The following is a 19,095-nucleotide window of genomic DNA, read 5'->3' as shown; positions in this document are numbered from 1 at the left end:
CATTTATACAGAGACTTGATTACACACAGGTGGATTCTATTTATCACCATCAGTCATTTAGGACAACATTGGATCATTCAGAGATCCTCGCTGAACTTCTGGAGTGAGTTTGCTGCACTGAAAGTAAAGGGGCCGAATACTTTTGCACGCCCCACTTTTCATTTTTTTATTAGTTAAAAAAGTTTCAAAAATCCAATAGATTTCGTTCCACTTCACAATTGTGTCCCACTTGTTGGTGATTCTTCACATAAAATAAAAAATTTATATCTTTATGTTTGAAGCCTGAAATGTGGCAAAAGGTTGAAAAGTTCAAGGGGGCCGAATACTTTCGCAAGGCACTGTATATGTACAATATATGAAAATGATTTAAAAAATAAATGTGTCGTAGAAGATGATATCTCAAATATGACAATTCACCAGGTGATTTTAAGTATCTTAAAAAAGGTTAGAACTCCAAAACTCAGAAAAACAATTACTCAGATTTAGAATGACTTGGTACACAGGCAGAGACTTTTTAAAATTGCTTTAAAAAGTAATATTGACAAATTCTGAAAAAGAATGATTGTCAATCTAATGATTTTTTGAGGAATGATGAAGAAACCTCATGGTAAATATAAAATATAAATATAAAAATTGAACCATTTGATTGATCTGTCATATGTACATGACGTCAGAAGTTAGTATGTTAATGAAATACCTTTTTATGGGCTGGACCCAAAACTGTAGTAGTTTAAAATACGTACGGGAAATATTATGAGTACATGTTAAAACTACTTTCAAATTCATGGTTAAAACATGTAAAATACAAAGACCACACACACACATTATACAGATAATAAAAGGGCTTTATTCTTAGTTACAGCTAAAACAACAATGAACAACATAGTGCAACTTGAAGCTTATAATCTGGAAACTACACAGCAATATCACAAGAGGACAAGTATTCACTTTTATAACTTACAGTTACATAAATTCATTACATTTTTGGCAAGATTATATAAATATGCGGGAAAAATACAGAAGTCAGTATACATATAATCTTTAAGCTAAAATGCGTGATAGGATGAGTATAACACTGCACAAGTAACAAAATGTTTAACTGTTAAATTGTTTATTTCACAATCTGTTAAATAACACTAAATAGCAATCAGCCTTTTTTCAAAAGGAATGTACAACCGTACATAAAATAAAGTGACCAAGTAATAGAGGACTACACATAAATGCCTCTTGTTTAAACACACAGCATGAACACACAGTTGAGTTTGTTCTACAATTTTGCTGGGTACTAGGAAATAAGGTTCTTTCAACTCTTCTGTGGGTCTGGAATTGCCCCCCCCCTCATTACTTAACACCACCAAAATGTAGATTTTCTCCGGTACGAGAGTTTCTATTTAATAAGTGCAAACTGATTCATTTTTCTAATGGTATAAAAAAATCAATCTGTTTGAAAGAGACTGAGTTTTTTTTTGGCATAATGGCTTTTTCTTCTACTGTATATATTACAAAAAAGGGACCTCATTTGGTAAATTGAAATAAAACATATGTCCACAGCTGGTCGAGTTTTTTTTCAGAAGAAAATGCAAAAATACTTAAATGTAAAAGAATAGTGTTTTCATTCACATTTATTCTAGATACAAATTTGAATAGTAGTTGCACTGTTTTCAGCTCATCAATGGGATATATTGATGACCCGATAATATATTACACCTGTTCTTCACCAGAGAAGTACAAAAATATAAGTTCTCCTAAAGCAGCTCATACCCGTAGGCTGAAAAAGCATACCTCATTGAATCTGGTAGTTGGCATGAGCTCCTGTAATAAAATCAATTTCTTTAAGGCATTGAACTTTCATGTCAGCAAGAAACTGGGTGCACAGAAAAAGGCAAAGAACTGCTATTTTGTTTTAGTGCTCTGGTAGTTTTGTAACTATGGAATAACTTCTGCCACTGGAAAAAAGAGCTTTTGGAAAGCCTTTATACAACCATCTGCTGTGCATGACACTCAGTCCATGGTAGCTGCATTGTCTATTATAGGCAGCCAAGGCCACTAAAACCTGATATGATTAACATCCCATTTTTAAATGCATCAGCTTTAATTGGTGTTGAAAAAATACATATCCAGATTCATCTTTCTATTTTTACAGCCACCTGTTTATTCTTCATTAAAAATACTAAACCTGCCTTTTATACTGTACATGGCAAGAGTACAGAACCTCGTTACTGTTAATGGCTCATACTGCTGTACGAACAGAAGTGAATTGCCGGTAAACTATTTCAGCAGGAAACAAAAGAAAAACAAATTAGAATTTAAGATCCTCTTTTGGATCATATACTAATCTTGGATGTACTGCAGATATCCTGTATCATACTGTATGAGCAATGCTTCTTAAATCCCTTTCTTGCTTCTATTATTGTCCAAATGCATGATATTATTTTGAAATAAAAAAGCACATCTTGAAACCATGACATTTAGTACCTATTCACATTCAATCTACCTGGTTTACTTTAAAGGCAACAGAAGTTTGTATTTTGATTCACAATTGTGTTTTTTCAGGAATGATTTCTTCATTAAACTCAGATCTCCTTTTAGGATAGACTGAATATTTACATTCTCTACACATTTCAGAATATTCTACACAATAGTGATTTGGATAATTACTTTTTTGTGTTTAGATATTTGTGTGTAATAGTATAATTTACTCCTGTCTGGCAAATATGGAGCTGTGCATTAATTAAATTTCCTAAATCTGTTATGAAATATCCTCCTCGATAAAAAAAACAGAAATAAATGCTAAATAGAAAATCAATACTGCTTACATAGAAATATATACTGTAGTATTTTCTTTTAGTTCTAGGGATTTTGTTGGACCTCTGTGAACTGTACTCTTTATAAAGTTTTTACAATAATTCATTTTAATGAACATGGAGTATAAACCGAAATACATATAAGTTCAAAAGTATATACTGAATTATTTATACTGTTTTGCAGCTATTTTAATGCCTGTACATTCATATCATGATGATACTTTATGTGACATATCCGAGTAAAGCTCCAGCCTGTATCCCATGATTTGTCCCCACAGTACATATTTATATATAAACTTTGTTTTTTATGTAATAAATCAGAAATGTATTCATTATTGACCAGTTCAAATCAAACTTTCTCAACTTCTAAAACTTTCAGCTCAAGCGAGAACATTTTCATTAGCTTTGCAATAAATGTCATAAAAGTAATAAAGTAAGAGAATAAAGAAAAACAATGTTTTTATGCTTTGTAATAATTTGTTAATTTTAGTGTCAACTATAAATTGCCTTTGCTGCTTATAGAGCTACAGCTCATTTTCTCTTTCCCTCTGAGCACACTGAGCTTTAGAAAGTAAACAAACTTCAAGTCTAATTGTCAAATGGACTGAGATCACCTTCTCAGGTGGTCTGCTTCCCAATCAAACTCACTGCTCTTCCGTGACACCCCTTTCTTGTGTCGTATCTAATTGCATGACGACATGCAGGAATTCCAAGCTATATTATGCGAGTTTCACTGTGGTTAAAAGATGAAAGGCTGCAGTTGTGTGTCATTAACTAAGTATGAAGAAGCTGTATCTACGTCACTGGAGACCACTTCCAGCGTGATGTGATGGTTAAGAAAATTGAAAATGGAAATTCCAGGTTTGCCAAAGTGCAAAAGTATTCAAATAAAAGTTTGGAAATCGTGACACCCGTAAGTTATTTTTGAAAATATTCCAAATGTTTTTCAATATGCTTGCACTTGATGTATTTTGGTGCATCTACCGACCTGTCGTAAATTGTCATGGTAACAATGCACCCATCTCACATAAAAATCCATATTTTTCCTCAATACACAAATGAATATCTCTGAATACAAAAAATATTGTTTCTAAAGCAAATAGGGTTTATGTAAGTCTTCTTATTGCCATATGCACAGGAAATACTATACAGACTGTTTTAAAGCATGTAACGTACAGTACATATTTATAATATCCTGCAGATCAAATTGAAGTATTTGTGGCTAAGTAAAACTGACATTAACTTTAAATGTTCTAACTGCACACTTCATTCTTGCTTGCTGAACCTGTGCAGATTCATTCTCAGATGAATAAAAAATAAATGACCTTCTCACTCATTGAAACGTGAATCATTGGTAATGTATACGACCAAATATTTTCCCAGTGCGTTTGAAATATAAGTCCTTCAAACACAAAATTTCTAACACAGCAGAAAAAAACTGCTTGCTGCAGCTCCAAATGAGAAGTGGAAATAAAAGCCCGATGCCCTAACATGTTAGAACAATACCATGGAGGGGTGTTAGTATACTTGCTACTTAAGAAATGGAGTTTCCATGACTTTTCACATGCTGTCACTCATTGATTTTCCAATACAAGAACAAGGTGTAGATCTATAATGCACAAATGGCCACAAATGTTTAATATACTGATGTAGATATGCATGGTATGATAAAAGCACCTTCAGTCACGCGTACGGTGCACACACACATCACTGAAAGCAAACAGCAGTGGTTTCGAAGGCTGTGCCTTCTGTGCAAGTACTATGTAGGTGTAAAAGCAATACCTATTACAACAGTAACATTCCATTGACTACTGCATGTCTCTACTTTGGCAAAATGCACAGCACTGTATGGTGACTGCCCAGTGAGTTAATGTCTTACATGATAGTTTCAAATACTGTTTCACGCCACAATTTTTATTTATATAAGCATCCATTCTAGGCTTCTCCCTGAACATGGATTTATGGATCTAGCAGCCACTGAAAGAAAGGTTTATTCCCTGTAGTCTCATGATCCATTTCTTCACAATATCTCAGAACAGACTGCAGGAGGTCTCCCAACTTCCACTCCCTCTCCTTGACCTTCTTTATCACTAATGGCAACTAAAAGGGGGGAAAACACATTTGATTATCACACAAATGTACATCACACCCTGTTTGGTGCACTTCCATTTTGGAAATGTTCCAGCTTCTATCAAATACAGATAGTGTCAAACAAAATATGTTAAAAGTCAAGATTTACTCTAATGGCTATGAAGACTAAAAAGGATGCTCACAATCAGTAAGCAGCTTCCAGACATTCAACACTTTTTAAAAAACACTACTCCAGAATGTTTTCCTTCTTTTTCTGAGCAATAAATAATATATTTAAATAGAATTATACCATCAGTTTGGTTTTTAAAACAAAGCAACACTTCAAGTAATGTACAACCTATATATTTTGATGTAGCCTTGTTAAAACATACGATACGATACAGTTTTTGTACTCACAAACTGCAATTCTTTTTCAGTAGGCTGGCCAAACTGCAGCACTGGGAGTTCAGAGTGTGAAACCGCTATCCACTGCAAGACTGTCCTTATCTGGGGATCTAAACATTGTCCTCTTACATCTGTATTGACCACCAACAGACCCTTTTCAACATGCAGAAGGCCTGTCAATACAAACAATTTGTGAATGGCTTCTTACACAATAAAAGTATTTTCCAGAATGTACAGTAGCAGTAGTTCATACCCACCAGCTCTAATATAAATCTACAATATACCTACAGTCATGCAGCTCAACAAGGAGACTTTAACGTGATCATCAGTATACAGTAACACAGTCTGGGTGAGTCTGGCATCCGTGCCTTAGAGGCAGGAAAAGGCAACAATTTAGGCAGAAATGAAAGCAGAACGGTGGAATCGGAATCTTTATATTTTGGAACCAGAAGTAAAATTAAACTGAAGACACCCAATCACACCAGCACAAGAAATTCTTGAAGTTACAATCCGTTTTTAAATTGGACAGCGTAAGAAAAAAAATGTCTTAGTGACTTGCTTACTCACTGGAAAAAACGAGGACATACTGTAAAACACTTGAGCATTTAAAGAACTGAAATGTGTCTCCAACACTGACCATCCCGGCGCTCCCTTCCACGTCATTAAACACAACAAAGCAAATGCGCAGAATTCTGAACAGTGGGAAAGCATTACCATCTGAATCCTCCTTGGGTTCCGTCTCTTTGTCTTCAGTTCCATCACTGCAATTTGATAAAGCAACTGTTAGAGTCCAAAGCACAACGCTTGGCAGCTAGCGGTTAAGTAAGAGTGGGAAACAATGCATGCAATGAGGCGTTCAGGCAGCAAAGACCAGCAGCAGGATTACAGATTACCAGGATGTTCAGCTTCTCACATTGTCTTGTTTCAAACTAAAGCAACTCTGAATTACTTCAGTGAGACTGATTCACTGCATTCTTATTTTCTCTTAGGGGAAATATTCCAGGAGCATTTTAAGGTTTATCTGATCTCATCCATCATTCAATTTTTATGCAATGCCTGTATGATTAAACTGAGTCCACGATTGCTGTACAACAGTGATCTGTGGATTGTGGAATTGGAACAAGTTTGCTCGATCCAATATCACGTGCAATGAACCTCAGAGAAGATATAGTTATGCAGTCCGGTTACACTGTAATACTATATTGTCCTGCGGATAAATACAGTTTGATTAATTTCTTTCTCAATTTTAAGACCTTTGGCTGCAATATCAACATAGTTACTTTTCATGGTCGAAGAGCATTTGAATTGCTAAAGAAGCCACCTGGGTAATTTCAAACTGGACCGCTTTCTACAGGACAATTATCTTAACTATGCCATTATCCTTCTGAATTTCTGATGCATCCAAACTGCAATCAACTAGAAGGACAATTATTTAATTTTCAAATATTAATTTTATGGAATAAACCACCAATCTTTCTAAGCTGAATTTGGAACACTGAGAAAGTAAATCTGAAACGGAAAGCTTTCACTGAATTGAAACAGCTACAGTATGAAGAAGATGACTGTTTCATTTACTAAAAATTAAATGAAATTAACTCTCAAAACTTTAAAGCATCTTTCATATTTGAATGCATAGCAAAAAGACTATATTTATGTAAAAAAACATGCTACATCTACATACATTCAAAGTTATATCTTGGATCTTTCATTACAATGTTCTCATCTATTGGAAATTAAGACTGTTTAAGGTTTCTACTTAATACATCTTCACTTGTTCCTTTGTTGAAACAAAATCTTGTGAGAAGACAGAACAGCAAGAATCAAAATTTCATTTGCATTTAGTGAGTGCAGCATGCGGTTTTAAACAGAAATATGCTATTCTCTCATAGAGAAGGAACTTTTGCTATTAGAATGAATGAATACCCCACCCTCTCACCCCACTCACACCATTATATGAACAAACACAAAGTTCCATCTGAACAGCGACTTCAAACCACAAGGTTAAACAGAACAAAGAGGTGTTTTGTTTCTTTCTGTATTTCAAAAGGTAAAAGCCCCCACATTAACAGACATAATTTTCAGCACTTGATCATCAAAGCTATGACATCATGCAGTAATTATTCTATGTTCATAGACAAGCCTACACTAATTGCATTCAGCATCTTGGACTGGACCAACCTGTCTGATGGTGAATAGGATAAATTCTCCTCATAAATATCTCCTTCTAACCCCAGACTGCTCCAGCTACTGCTGTTACCATTACTGCCGAGGAAGAAAAGAAGGGAACTCAATGGGATCATTTTAACTTTTAACCTAGAACTGTTCCAGCCACACAATTTAGAAATTACGGTCTTAAAATGACAAACTGCAATCAGAAAAAACATGCACGAGGTTTAACAAAAAAAAAAAACATTCCAAATGGGTGTTTTTGTACTGGTCAGGGCTTTGATTATCGAGCACAGAGGAAAACTAACATCACGAAAAAAGAGCAAGTACAAAAGTTAAAATGATTATATACGGTATTTTCAAAGATAACAGTTCATTGGTAAACACAAGACTAAAATAATTAATCACTGTAATATTTGTTTTTCTTCAGTTTCCTCAATATATCCACAAATATACTGTCTTTTTCCGATATCAAGGAAAGATTTTGTATTTTCCAACTAGACACAATTACAGAATATTAAATGTGGAAAGGAATACTTAGTGGAATTTATAACTTGCATGCGACATATACGTACAAGATACAAACAAATCTTATTATGCGTCACAAATTGCAAGTGTCAAGCACATAGTTTGGAAGAATTTAGTCGCAACCTTTAAAGATCCGTATGTACACCGAACAGACATAAACTCAATGCTTCTCCTGCCTGCTACAGAAAAACAATTTTGAAATAACGAGTGTCAATAAAAGATTTATACTTCATCACGTGTTACAGGATGCACCCTCTGTACCAACACACTGATTTTTTCTTATGAGGCACACTGTTCTCCACTTGACAAATGTCATCTTTAACACTGGCCAGCACTGTTTTTCCAAATGGTAAAGGCTCGTTAACTTAAAATTCTAACAGGGTAATTGCCTCAAGCCTGCTGCTCCGACAGGCTTGTTTCACAACTGATAAAAGACTCAAGGCTGACAAGTGATTTCCCTCAGACAAAATGGTAGATAATATTCTATGTAGGTTGCAGATTCCTATGGGAATCTGAATGAAAATTATGGGAAACACATTCATTGGAGGGAAATGTCATGAAACCAAGATGTCTGACCTACGCAGTCTTCAGTGCCCTCTTCAGCCTGAACTCTACTCCATATACAGTACACTGGGGGGTCGCCAGACAGGAGATTATTCATAAAGTTTATTTATGCATATACATACTGTATGCATTTCTGTTCACATTCTAAATGTAACAATCCTGTACTATTTTCTGAATCTTTTAGATTACCTTGCTTGTAACCCTGACAAAACCTCAATTTCATATCACACTTTTAGAAAAAAATAGTTCTTTAAAGTTCCATGAAGACAAGAACAGCTTTTTGCTAAAGAGAGCTACAATGAAGAGCGAAACAGCTTTCCTAGAGATGCCTGTGTGCTCGTGTGGGTTCCACCCATTGCTCCTTCATGAATGACTCAACTACAAAAGGCTCAGCATTAAATCATGCAACTCAAAATAGACTTTGGAAAGAGCAGCAATTTGTGTTTATGAGAAGAAATCAAGGAAACCATTCAGCATATAAATCAAGCTATTATGCCAAACTTTTTTCATGTAATTTTAAATACTGAATACTAAACTGTCACACAAAGAAAATGTCAAAAATGAGCAAGGCATGTGGGAATTCAATGCTAATTCCATTCACTTATGTCTGAAACAGTAGACAGTAACCACACACTAAAATACTTAAAATCACTTAATTGTACTACAAATTCAGTAACACAAGTAATTACTGTAAAATGCACAATATTGTAAACTCAAAAAATCAAAAATTTACTTTTTTTCTGAAAAGCAGTTTACTTTGACAATCTTGATGACTGAACTGACTGACATGGTGGTCCTACCGGGCTTCCAACTTTGAAATCAAGATTCATTTTCTGTGACACACATTTGTACACTGTTAGGAATAGTCAGCTCTGATTCATTCATTCTTTTGCCCAGTTATTGAAATGCTGTGAATTCAGAGACATTTTGATGCAAAGATGTGACCACTGGAAAACAGGGATAAACATGGCAAGGGTGATCCATTAGCGGAGGTGGAAGCTGTGTGCCTCTAGGACTAAGGAGGTTAGCCGACGATGATCTGCTTCCGAGTGGATGTTCTGGCCATATTAGAAACGGTTAGAAATACTATTTACAACAGTACTGAAACACTTTATAGAGTGTGGAGATGCTTTAGTCATCTGCATCCATCATTTCAAGAAAAGGTGAAAAGGTGCAAGAAAAGGTTAATATTACAACTCGCAATATCACACTGCTTCTCTACCTGTCACTTAAATGCAGAAAACTGCTGTTCTCATCGGGGTGTTCATCTTCGAAGCTGAGGTTGGACCAGCTCCCAGTGCTGTCATCCCCAACACTAAGACTGAGCTGTTGGCTAACGGTGGATTCAGACGTGTGGAATCCTTCTTTACCTGCAGCACTGCACACAAGCCCACAAGAAAAGACACACATCAGTTGTGTTGGGGATGAAAAACATTGTCATCACAAGCCAAGATGCAAATGCATAAAGAGTTTCTCGTATTTATCATTGAGGGCAGGGGTAACCGAAATTACTTACTGTAGGTGAACAAAATATTTGGAGAAAATGTTAGGAGTTTTTTTCTTAACCAGCACAAGTACAGTACCTATAAGACATGCAGCACTCCTGACCTAGCCATAGAGTCACCCATCCCTGATCTAGCATTATGATTAAGTGATAAATAATAAGTTATTATGATTAAGCAAAGGCAGCAGGAGTATTGATCTGTTTCAGTTTTAATCATATGAGCAAACTGCTGCAGCTTGTTATACCTAGCACCGTCTTGTTTAAGAAATGGGTTACAATGTGGGATACTTTTGAGCTTCCAAGGTTTGGAACACTTTTCCAAATGAAGCTTCAAACCTTTCATCTGTGATATGCATAATATACAGCCCTATATACACTGCCAGTCCTGTCATCTCCAACACTAAGTTTTAGCTGCTGGCTGACAGCAGCCACAGTATTTCAGTAATTTACATACAAACACATGCTTACATTTTTTAATGCTTTGTACCAAGGAGTAATTCTAGTGGTTTAATGTAAATTATAAATGCTTATTTTGATGTAACTTGACATTACTGTTATTGTTTGCCTGTTTACCATAGTCTAATAAATTAAAACTGCAGGGACTGTGCACATACAACAGATGTAGCAAACAACCATAAGAACAAAAGTTATTAAATATTCAGTATCTCAGGATGGTTGCTACTGTATTTATTTTCTTGTTATTCTTATTTTCTACAGTATGAGCAAATGGGACATACACACTGTAGTTAGCAAACAATGGTAAAATAAAACTAAAGATATGGAGTGCCTAGTTTTGCATTTTAAAATATAGATTAAAAGTATTAAACATTACAGAACCAAAACTGGCCAAAACACTAACTTCAAATATTTGTGCAAATATGAGAGGACTTGCTTATTCTAGGATGTGGTATCAGTCCTAAAAGTATAAGGGGAGACCGAGCTGTAGGAAGGAGAGGGTTAGCTGATCTCTGCATAGAGGGGAAACATATTACATTTGTTGGTTGCATTGATACATTTTTAACATGGGAGAAAGTTGGTGGGCAAATAAAATAATGTGTTTATAATGCTAGTCTGTCTGTTAAATGAACATCCAAAGGTTAAGCAACCTTTGACTTTCTGGCTAGTAAACAGCCCTTTGAACTTGGTCCCTCTGAACACAACCCTCCTTAAAAATAAAACCTCAAAAATTCCAATTAATAACAGTCATAATTGACAGCTTTAAAGCTACTACTCCTCTGCAACAAAACGTCCCATGATATGCTCAACACAGAGGTATATTTTATTATTTTTGCAGAAAAAAAAACCTTCTAATAGAAAACACACACAGCATGACTATGGTTTGATTTAGTGAATCTGAAGAGGACTTGTGTATTTAAAATAACAAACATATGTACTTAAACATCTGCAATTACTTATTAAGCTAAGCTTTTTTTGCTTGCAATCAAAGTTTGAATCATAATTTACACAAAATTAGAACAAAATGTTTTGCACAAATCCCGAAAGAAGAGCAGATGATTTATGGTAAATTCACACCACAGACGTTTAAGTGAAGTCTTTAATCATAAAAAAACTGCTGGATTTAAAAATTAATTTCTGCACAAGTAGATTTGAATTTTAAGATATTAATTCTTAATTTAAAAATTAAATAACCCATTAAAAAAAAACTTGCAAGTAAGGCCTTCATAACAATCCTCAATATCTGATTTTAAATAGTATTTAAATGACATTACCGCACAGTGTAGAGCTGCCCTAAAAGTGAATGTGGTTTTACCTTATATTAATGGTCTGGCAGACATTAGACATTGCGGAAGTCAGTATTTCTGTGGTGAGGCTCTCAGCAAAGCTTGCACCATCATGGCCAATCCCACTGTCTGCTGTCAGGCTCGTGCTGCTCAGCTCTCTCTTGGCTCTCTCAATAGCGGATGACACCATTTCTTCAGCAAAAACAGCTTTCTGATCCAAGTCGATATGTATCCTAGGGATTCCAAGACTACATCCCCTCATCCTACTGCAACAGTTTTCAGTCTTTGCATCACTTTCCCGCCTCCTCCTCCTGTGGATTTCCTGGAAATGGTGCTTGGCAGCATTGCTACAGTGAGTACCGAAATAATAAGGGTGTTCTCGGACAGCACAGTATCGACAGGTTTTGCTAGCAAGAGCTGAATTCAGCGCGGTTTCAGATAATTTTCCAGCATACATATCCCTATCCGTTTTTCTTTTGTCTTCCTCTGACTGATGGTGGACTGAAGCCATGGTCATCTCTAAGGTATCATCAACTATTTTTCTCGCATAGTGTTCAATGACTTGCATAACACTATCGCTGCAATTACCATCATTTAAACTGCCAGTGCTATGGTACTGTTTGCTGTTTTCAGTGTAAGGCAGGAGAGAACACGAAAATGTTGTTTTGATGAGGTCCTCTGCCATGTCTTCCAACCTGGACTTTTTGTAGAGGCAGGAATCTGTAAGGGATTTGGGCAGCCTAACAGCAGATGATCGAAGTTTTCTTGTGACGTCACAAGTTATGTTATAGGCCAGAGACTCTGCAAAGCCAACAAGCTCCATGTAGTCCCGCCTGCTCATTCCTTCAATCGGCTGGCACTTGCACTGAGGGGCATTACTGAAACTGTCCACTTTCCTCCTAGCATCTATGGACGCCTGCTCTGTGGTAAGCACCCTCAGAAACTCGTTAATATTTTCATGATGTGACCTTCTAGTAGAATAGAGTCTCAGGTTACATCTCTGCTTTATCTTCCTTGCAGCCTGGGCCAACCCAGATTTGATAGATCTGTAAGCAAGTCTACTGGCATACTGGTCCAAAATGAGCTCAGTGTTCCCACCTTCTCTTTTTAGTACCCTAATAAGGTACCCTGCATACTCATCTGTCACACTCTCACAGCTCGGATACTTAGATGTAAGTCCACTTGCACTGCTGCTTTGCCGAAAACTGAGCCCTGAATTCAAGAAGTCACCAGATACTTGGCCTGTCATGCTGCTTAACCTATAGTCCCTATGGCCTCCTAGCTGATGACACTCAGATAAGCTATCTCTAACCCTTTTTAAAGTGCTGTGCTTGCACTGGCTAGAACCCAGGATTTTCTTCACATCACTGATGACCTCCCCAGCCATTTCCCCAGCATATGTCCAAAGAGAGTTTAAAGACTGCTCAGAGAATTGCCCTATTAGAGCACTGTACAAAGGAAGGTCTTTGCTTTCACAATCTTCAAACTTCCTTCCATCCTCAAGACACAATGTAGCCATCTCAGTCGCCATGGAAACTATATGACAAGCCAAGTGGTCTGCATAATGTATTGCACCCTTTTCTACTGCTTCTCGGTCATTTTCCACAGAAGGACTTCTCTCTCCCTGGCAGGTTCCAGTGTGTGCTACCAATTGGTCATCTTCAGCTTCTGCATCCTCTTCTTCATCCTCAATGCCTTCCACCTCATCTGAGAGAGACCTCATCAGTTTCAACATAAAATCTGCCTTCTCTGTGTCACTACCACCTTCCGCATGGTGGTAATGGGGTGTTGAAGGAGGTGTAGCAGGAGAAAATTCTTTGGCAAGTTTGCCTTTGAGTTTCTTGGAAAACCGCCTGAACTCTTGCTCCCGGGAGACCAGCTGAGGCAGCTGTGGAGTTGGGGGTGGAGTGCCTGGGGATACGTTAGGTTTCCTACCGTTGTTATTCAGTGTCTCTTCGGCAGCCTGTCCAACCCTTCTGACACACTGTCCGGGAGCTTCATGACAAGATACCTCCATGTGATCTCTCATCAATGAATAGTGAATTCTAGAGGCTTCTCCACTGGAAAGTTGCACACTTGCAGAGCATGATTCACTGTCTCTTGCTATACTTTTAATTTCTGAATTAAACGGAGGTTGCACGGAACAGACAGAAATCTGATCACTAACCTTTTCTTTCTTCTGATTAGCAGCATATTTTGATGCAGTGTCATCTTCAGCTCCTGAGCAAATCCATTTAGTGTCTTGCAATTTCAAATTTATGTTAGGGTTATTCTGAACTATGGAAACCATGACTGGATCTGTCTTTCCTCCTCCACAGCTCAGAAGTGAGTCAGGTTCACTGGTGTTATAAGCCTTTGTTTTTTCTTTGTCAGCATTGTGCTTTTTGATGCAGTCTGTTGAATTTTCAGTGCTTGGGTTCTGTGATGGAATCGAATGTAATGGACTGACTGAAGGTATTCTATCTACAATTTTCTTGCTCAGAAACTCTGCACACTCTTCCACCGTTTTCTTCACTTTGGAAGAAGTCATGAGTTCATAGGCTTCATTTACGATCATGTCCACCATACTTCCAGAGAAGTTTTGAAAACTTGTCTTCCCAGATGATAGATCTGAACTGATACTCCCTTCAATTACACTGCTAGGTTCTACGTCCAGGACCTCAGTCTCACCAGAACTATGACTACCTTGTAAAACAGGACCAAGATCTAGCATTGAGTTTGTGGGTTTTGTTATACTGATAACTGCACTGGATGCTACAGTTATATTGTGTTCCGAGTCTCTGCTTTTTCTTGGACCAGTTTCTGATGTAAGGCAAATACCTGATTTGTTTTGACAAACATCAGCTGGAGTGTGAACCTGAGAAATGATTTTGCCGGCAACAGGCACAGGAATACAACTTGCAATACCTGATGTACAAAACAAAGCTTTTTTCACAGTGCAGATGTTTTCATTTGAAATATTTTGATCTGTTGCACCCGGCAGACCAAAATAATTTGTGGATGCATTACAAGTCTTTGTGGTCTGTGCCATATTTTCAGCTCTCACATACCTAATATTATCCACTGATACGCTGATTGCTGCCTGTGTTGTGAAGGTGACATCTGCCTGGGACAATTCAATGAATGCTTCCTGAAGTACAGATTCAGAGAGGTCGGCAGCATATGATGTGACCACTTTTTCTTCTTGCTCAAAAGACCACTCACTTGGGGTAAGTGGAGTAGAGGGGTGTGAGAACTGGCACACTTCCATGATCCCTTCAAACACCAATTCTTCTGCGAGATCTGCAGCAAACCTGGCAACTGTGTTATTGAAAATCTGCTTTTTCACATAGCGAAACTCCTTCAGAGCCCCAGATACTGCCTCACCAACCAAAAAGCTTGCCAACCCATTTATGGCTCGTTCCTTTAATACATAAGCATGTCTCATGCCAATCTCATGAAAAGCCATTTGAAACACTGAAGAAGTCAGCCTAGCAGCAAGATGGCAGAGTGTCGTCGTGCAGGAAGAAACTCCTTTTTGTAGATCTCTAAAGGCACTTCCAAGACTCCTTTCCACCAAATCTGTAGCAAATTTTTGTATTCCATCTTTCAATGATTGTGATTTTTGTTGTGTCTTAGTTATGGTAACAGTCTGCTGGATGTCAGCGAGTTTCACAAGATGCCCATTAGTGTTTTTAAATTTCATGTGACAAACACAGCTTAAATTTTTATTAAGTATTGTGTCCACAGGAGATGTATAACCATAAACTGAGCCAAGAATCTCTTCTGATAGGTTACTCGCATAATCTGAGTATGTTTTATATAGCTTGCAAAGGTCTTGAGGCTTGCGCAGTTCTTTGTTATCCTCATCTTTCCAAAAATACTCAGAGGTGTTACAACAGCCCAATGGACTAAAAGCGGATGAACGGACTGGACTAAATAATGCTCCACTCTCCTCACAGGAGGCCCTCACTGGTCGTGGAGAGTCTGGAACATCAGAATGAATGCCGTATGGTGATTCTGGTTTCAGGGGCGTAGGTTTTTTTATGTTAGCTGGGAGGACTGGTTGGTCAAATTTGTGAGGATTCATGCCCGCTGTTTTGGAACCATCCCTGGACACATGATTACAACCATAGTCCTTCATAAACTTCTTTTTCTGGGTCTGGCTAGCAGAGGCTGGCTCTTTGAATATTTTGGAATTGCTTGCAAGAGCTTGGTCCAGTTCATCAAACTGATCAAAACTGTCAAAAAACTCACTCACTTCAGAATCCGAATCCTCCACCCCATCTTTGAGGACAGGAATTTTGGGAATGTCTAGTTTTGCTTTCAGACTCTTCTGATAACCCTCTTCATCCAAGAAGATAATTGGACTTGGACTAGAGCATTCTGACTCATCAGACTCTGTAAGTGATGCAGTAATCCTACTTAAAGCAAAATCTATTTGACCTTTGTGAGGACTACTTGGTCTATAGAAACCTCTCTGTCTGTCAGGATCTGATGTCAGTGTTGACTTCAAACCCTTGAGTGAGACTGATCCTTCTGGTGGAGAAGAGACCGGCTTGGCAGATGACTTCTTGGAGACAGAGCTAATTATGATCCTTGATCCTGCAGTATCTCTGCAATGTGATGGAACAGTCTGGGAGGCAACATCACGCTGACTTCTTTGATTGTAGTGGCCTAACGATAAGCATTTAGAAATGAAAGGAAAAAAGTAAACAGTCACAATTAATATACAAATATATACTTATTGCGGAAGTAAAAAAGAACAGAACATGTCTTTAAAAATCTTTAAAAAGACTGTGCCTGTTAACTTTCATAACTGGATGTCTCTTGAATTTATACATTATTCATTATTATTTCACTGATAAAATTCAGAAGGTTAACAGGTATTCTAGCAACTCACAGATGTATTGGAAAAACCAAGGAAATCTATAATTTCCTCCAAGCCATTGATCAAGACTCTCAAGTGATACTGATCTAAAGAATATTTAAATATATATATATAACATTTTAATATTTAAATATAAAGTCCCGATGGACCATTTTGGAACCATCTGCCATTTTGGAAACTGGTAGAGTTCAGTTTCAACACACATATTCTGTTTTTGTCAAAAAGAAAGAGAAAGAAAAAGCTGATCTTATACAATACTTACAGTAATTTCAATAAGTCCCTAGCTAAAATGACAACAGTAACAGTCTAAATCTTGGCAGATAACATAACACAGCACTACTGTCACATGTCATTCTCATTATGGTCAGTCATTACAACATAGTGATATAACTGTCAAATGCTGTATACATTAGAATGAGATATTATGTTAACTGACATAAAGAAAAAGTTGCAAATAACAGAAATATACAGAGCCTATATGAAAACAGACAAAAAGTTAGAAACTGCAAGTACCAAATAATTATTAAGAAAACAAATGTTGCATTATACTACTCTATATCTACAGTATGACATCTGGTGATGCTGCAGGCTTGTGAATTTATTTTGTGTGTTTCATTCTAGCGTAATAAGACTGCCACCTTCTGGGACCTGCTTTGTGCTCTGAGGCATTATAATATCAGTGGGGATGATAGTCATCTGGACACTGTGGTAACTCCGCACTGCAGCTAATGATTGTGTGAAACATTTAGCTCAAAAAAAGAGGGAAGACAGAGGGTCCACTACTTTTCAAAACAACGTGGAGAGCAAAAAGCATCTTCCACTGCCATCTAGCAGCTGGAAGAGAAAACACAAGGGGATATCCCCTTGTCAGCTATTTGCCTCTGGGAAAAAAAAAAACATAATACAATTGTACACACAAGCTTTTAATTGCTTATGTTTGTTTTAAACACTACTAAATGATAACTTAATATGTTAAGCGGTAAATAACTTTCTATGTATATGTTTTAAACCTAAGAAACAAATATACACAGAATTGACAGATGCATGGACCACAATTCTCCTGTATTTTATTTAAACTCCCTTCCATTCAAGGAAAACATTTAATTTCAGATATAAAAGACACCAGAAATATCACTGCTGAAGAAGTCCTGTTTGTTGGAAATGAATGCTCTATAATTTTCAGACACAAAAATGTTTTCATATGCAAATAAGCTTTTAATACTAGGTTCTACAATTGTGACACTATTTTAATATCTTGAGATTTCTGCTGTAAAAGACAGCTTAAAGGTTGCATCATGCCTGTAGAAAATATAGAAATTTGCATTCCCCCTTTGCACTCCTCCAGTGCACACGTGAAGGACTTAAAGTGTGACTGCAGATGCCTGGCAAGAAAAGTGCATTTCTGAGATTGCAATGAAAAATGCAAAGACAATGCTTGCACCAGAAAAGAGACCACAGGTCTGCCAGTGTTAATCAAGGCACAAAGAGGTAATGGCTCAGGGGAAAAGAAAGGGAATACTTTCTGGGAATTAAGTCAGGGTTTATGCGTATAGCATTGTCAACCAATGCCATTCGATATCAAAGATCCGGCAGTTCTTGGCTTGAAAAAGTATAGCACAGTGTGAAAAACCAAAGTGGTATGGGTACCAATGATCCTATATACTGTATATTGCCGCTGTGCTACAATTTAGTTCTATGTGGCAGCAGAAGGCAACTGTAATAATACACCAGTCAAGTGAAAAAGCAAACTAAAAAATCTGGCCATTTTAAAAATGGCTTATATCCAAAGACAAACCAAAGAGCACTAATTAAAAACCTACCAATATGATCAGATAATGCCATTTCCTCTTCATCTAAGTGTTCAAAAGCAGTCACAAAGTCATCCTCAATGGACGACACTGACTGGTTAGTGTCATCATCTTCTGTTTGGCAGCTGTCTGGCAGAGTCTTCTGCAGGGAGTGCAGCTCTAGTGCGTATTTAATCCCAGTAGTGTATTTAGTCAGAAGAGCAAATATTGTGTTCCCAATACTTCTCCGAAGTTCTGGCGATTGCCTTATAATACAAATAGCTTTTGACCAGGAGGTCTGGAATAAATGAAAACACAATCAATGTTACATTAGTTTTATATGGTGAGAAACTTTAATATAAATTATAGTCCCTGTACAAGTTAATCATTAATTTAAGCAGTCCAAAACCTGTCAAAGGCTCGTAAATATATTTTAATTTTCCTGACAGTGGATTCACAGCTCCAACTATCACTAATCCTGGACAGCCTAATTTTAATTTAGGTATTCAAAATTACCATTAGAATCCCCAAGCTACAAACCAAACTGGAACTAAATTTATTCCAACCATGTATTCAACCTGAAATATGAATGCACATAAATCATTATTTTACTTGGTTTGGGATGGATATTAAAAGATTGTACAACAGAATGAAA

The 19,095-nt window shown here is 37.0% G+C and overlaps 1 protein-coding gene across 3 annotated transcripts in view; it reads right to left on the bottom strand.

The window, feature by feature from the left end:
* Nucleotides 1–824: 824 nt before the first annotated feature.
* The window catches only part of akap11 (A-kinase anchoring protein 11), a 35,181-nt gene continuing 16,910 nt past the window's right edge, over nucleotides 825–19,095 (bottom strand). For 2 of the 3 annotated variants that reach the window (XM_088602428.1, XM_088602435.1), the window contains 7 exons: nucleotides 18,474–18,738; nucleotides 11,813–16,439; nucleotides 9,760–9,915; nucleotides 7,458–7,541; nucleotides 5,994–6,040; nucleotides 5,292–5,452; nucleotides 825–4,904 (listed from right to left, as the gene is read on the bottom strand). In XM_088602428.1, the coding sequence (XP_088458554.1) occupies nucleotides 4,764–4,904; nucleotides 5,292–5,452; nucleotides 5,994–6,040; nucleotides 7,458–7,541; nucleotides 9,760–9,915; nucleotides 11,813–16,439; nucleotides 18,474–18,738 (5,481 nt within the window). In that variant the 3' untranslated portion in view covers nucleotides 825–4,763. The remainder of the gene's footprint in view (nucleotides 4,905–5,291; nucleotides 5,453–5,993; nucleotides 6,041–7,457; nucleotides 7,542–9,759; nucleotides 9,916–11,812; nucleotides 16,440–18,473; nucleotides 18,739–19,095) is intronic. The other variant, XM_088602444.1, reaches the window with a different exon arrangement.

Source organism: Lepisosteus platostomus, chromosome 2 (genome assembly GCF_059453375.1).
Source record: "Lepisosteus platostomus isolate fLepPlt1 chromosome 2, fLepPlt1.hap1, whole genome shotgun sequence".
Taxonomy (NCBI): domain Eukaryota; kingdom Metazoa; phylum Chordata; class Actinopteri; order Semionotiformes; family Lepisosteidae; genus Lepisosteus; species Lepisosteus platostomus.
The sequence above is the reverse complement of the archived record's forward strand: the minus strand, read 5'-3'. Positions and strand labels throughout refer to the sequence as shown.